Genomic DNA, 3,045 nt, shown 5'->3' with positions numbered 1-3,045 from the left:
TTATGACACATTAGAAAAGGTCATTTAGGATACACTAATAAAACTAAAAAAAGGCTTCGTTTGACATAACTTTATTACTGCTTCCTAAAACAATTTTATAGTACAAAAAGTTTAATTCAAAAAACTTGTATACTAAAAAACTGTTTTAAAAAATAGTAAGAAAACTATCTCAATAAAATCTAAATATGTGCAAATAATTCATCATATGAGAAGAACACGCACGTTATTTCAAACATAGCCCTCACAACTTTATTCCAAACATTGGACACCTTTCATACATATATACTTCCATTAATTGTACAAATCTTGTTTCTACATCTAATTATACTGAGCTAATACAACTTGGATATAAAAAAGAGTCAACAAAAGAGATTTATTAATTAATCTCAGCCCACCCAAATAACTTATCCGAATTGCATTGCTTAGAACGGTTGTGGCTCCCACCAAAAAATATATATTGCGTGCCCTAATTGCTCAAACCATGGCCCAAAACCCATGTCACCCATGAAATTAGGGGCTTGCTTGCTTCCCAAATAAAACACTTTTGACCTATGATAGTCTTCCACCTATGACATTAGCAGTAACCTAATCCTCCATTATTTTTTCCCTGCTTAATTACGTGCCATCCATTCAAAAGCCTCAAGGCTTTATCTTACACTGTAAGGAGAGCATTAACCGCTAATTAAAATTACCTAATCATATAATTATGATAATGTGATCTTTCATCTAATGTCATAACCCTAACGAAGTCATGAAATATAGTATATTTTGCATGCAATGAAAATAGTACGTGGCTGCACTTGCGGTCTTAATGACTAACTTTAGAAAGATGAAAGGCAGCTTATGGTTTATTAGTCTCTAATGAAACTAATTAATAATTTAAGAAGAAACCCAGAAACAACCTTAGACCTCTATAAAAACACCATAATCTCCCTTCCTCCCACTAATCAAATTATAACAATCTCTTATCTTCTCTTCTTAGCTTTAACAAGGTTGATAGAGAGAAAGAGAGAGTTCGAAAGTAATGGGGAGATCTCCTTGCTGTGATGAAGTAGGGGTGAAGAAGGGTCCATGGACACCAGAAGAAGATGAGAAGCTTATCGAATATATAAAGAAGCATGGCCATGGAAGTTGGAGACATCTTCCACGAAATGCTGGTCTCAACCGCTGTGGAAAGAGTTGCAGGCTTCGATGGACAAATTATCTACGCCCTGATATCAAGAGGGGGAAGTTTTCAGAGGAGGAGGAAGGGCTTATCATCCATCTCCACTCGATGCTCGGGAACAAGTAAGATATTTAATTCCAATTCATGTTTCTTTCTATAGTTTTTTTTTTATAAGAAAGTTCTTATAAGATCTTATTCGTTTTTAATATATAAGGAATGTTTCATATCAATATTTTCGCATTTGTAGGAAGATTTTCCCAGCAAAGATCATTAAGATTTATTCTTTCTGAAAGTTTTGATATTAGAACTAATAATAGTACTAATTATAACACTAAAGCTGATTTTTTCATCACGAATTAGTCTCTTAATTCGTAGAGAAGAAGATTTTGAGGCAAAAAGAGGTTATCATATCAATTTCTGAGGCATTTCTTCTGGATATTTTATGAAATCAAATATACAAGATTTCTTTCTGCCTTGTTTGTTTTCTTTCTGATAAAGTGTTTGACTTATGGGATAGTTAGGATGGAAGTTAGAATAACGTTATTTTTTGAATGCAACCTCATGAAACTAACTGTAAAATCGATTTTTTTTCTTATGTTAGGTGGTCTTTGATATCTACCAAGCTACCAGGGAGGACAGATAATGAGATAAAAAATCACTGGAACACCCACCTCAAGAAGAAACTACTCCTTATGGGCATTGACCCAGTCACCCATCGTCGACGAGCCGATCTCGAGCTTCTTGCCAACTTACCCAATCTTCTTTCCTGCTGCAATTCTAGCACCCGAATGGCAAATTCATGGGACAGCACTCTTCAGCTTCAAGCTGATGCTGCAAACCTTGTACAAGTGCAGATCTTGCAGGGCCTTCTCCAAGTGCTTATTTCTTCTTCACCAAATTCAAATGCTTCTCCAAATTTGAATATGAACAATCTCTTGGCCGGCTCATCACTTGCTCCTCTTCGAAACATTGCCGACATCCTCCAAGCGAACCGGCAGCTTGAGGCCTTACTTAATGGCTCCTTCGGTCTTGCTCATGGTTCAATTCCATCTGCATCGACGATTCAAATGCCTAACAGTTATCAGGCTCTTCCTCTGCAGAATCAGCCTAAGATGAACGGCAATGAAAACCAACAATTACTGTTCCATTCAAACACCCCTTCACTTGTTTCAGCCTCACCTGAAAATACTACTTCAGTCAGTCTGAAGCAAGAACAAATCATTTCAAATGAAATTTCTGCAGCGAATTCGGAGAGCTCAACGCCTATTGACCCCTGGGATGCCCTAAATTTGAGTGATCCTAATGGTGCTGATCTCGGTTGGAAGGAAATACTTGAGTACGTACCTTAACTATACATTCATATGGATATATTGTAAGATTTTAATGATCTAAGAATCCATGCTGATTTGAGTTTTGCAATATTATTGCAGACAAATATCCTGGTAGAATACAATTCTGAAGGCAAGCCTTGGGAAGAAAAGATGAAGGAAACATCTGTGAATAGGAAAATTTCATTTAATGAATTCAATTAGCTGCAATACAGAATACATGATTTTGTACAAAATAATGTGACAATGACAGAGAAAATACATTCAGTTCTGTGAATTGGTAGGCTGTATTATTTGCTATTTACCAAACATTTATTGTTATTGTTCTTCTTTTTGTAATATGAATCAAATCCAGGTTCTTTACTTTTCTCTTTAAAATATTTGATGGGCTATCAGAATCTAGCTACTTGAGTGTTAGATGGAACTTCTGATTACCGGTTTATAGTTTGAATATTTGGTAGTTGAGAGAGGAGGCTCAAGAGTCAAGAGAAATATATTTATGTGAAGTGAAAAAGGACATTTCCATGATTTTATTTTATTTTTTTATTTTCC

General features: G+C 35.4%; 1 protein-coding gene across 1 annotated transcript; it reads left to right on the top strand.

Moving 5' to 3' along the window:
* Positions 1-1,021: 1,021 nt before the first annotated feature.
* Positions 1,022-2,724, top strand: LOC110114685 (transcription factor MYB41). The gene is made up of 3 exons (XM_020847638.2): positions 1,022-1,287; positions 1,767-2,501; positions 2,596-2,724. The coding sequence occupies exons 1-3, from the start codon at positions 1,025-1,027 to the stop codon at positions 2,609-2,611; spliced, it is 1,014 nt and encodes a 337-aa protein (XP_020703297.1). The 5' UTR covers positions 1,022-1,024; the 3' UTR covers positions 2,612-2,724.
* Positions 2,725-3,045: the final 321 nt, after the last annotated feature.

Source organism: Dendrobium catenatum, unplaced genomic scaffold, assembly GCF_001605985.2.
Source record: "Dendrobium catenatum unplaced genomic scaffold, ASM160598v2 fragScaff_scaffold_621, whole genome shotgun sequence".
Lineage (NCBI taxonomy): Eukaryota > Viridiplantae > Streptophyta > Magnoliopsida > Asparagales > Orchidaceae > Dendrobium > Dendrobium catenatum.
This window is presented reverse-complemented; position numbering and strand designations above follow the sequence as displayed.

Bases quoted from the DNA above. Each gene is read 5' to 3' on its own strand.
- LOC110114685 (XM_020847638.2), top strand. From the start codon at position 1,025: ATGGGGAGATCTCCTTGCTGTGATGAAGTAGGGGTGAAGAAGGGTCCA. The intron at 1,288-1,766 runs GTAAGATATTTA...TTCTTATGTTAG, and splicing joins CACTCGATGCTCGGGAACAA to GTGGTCTTTGATATCTACCA.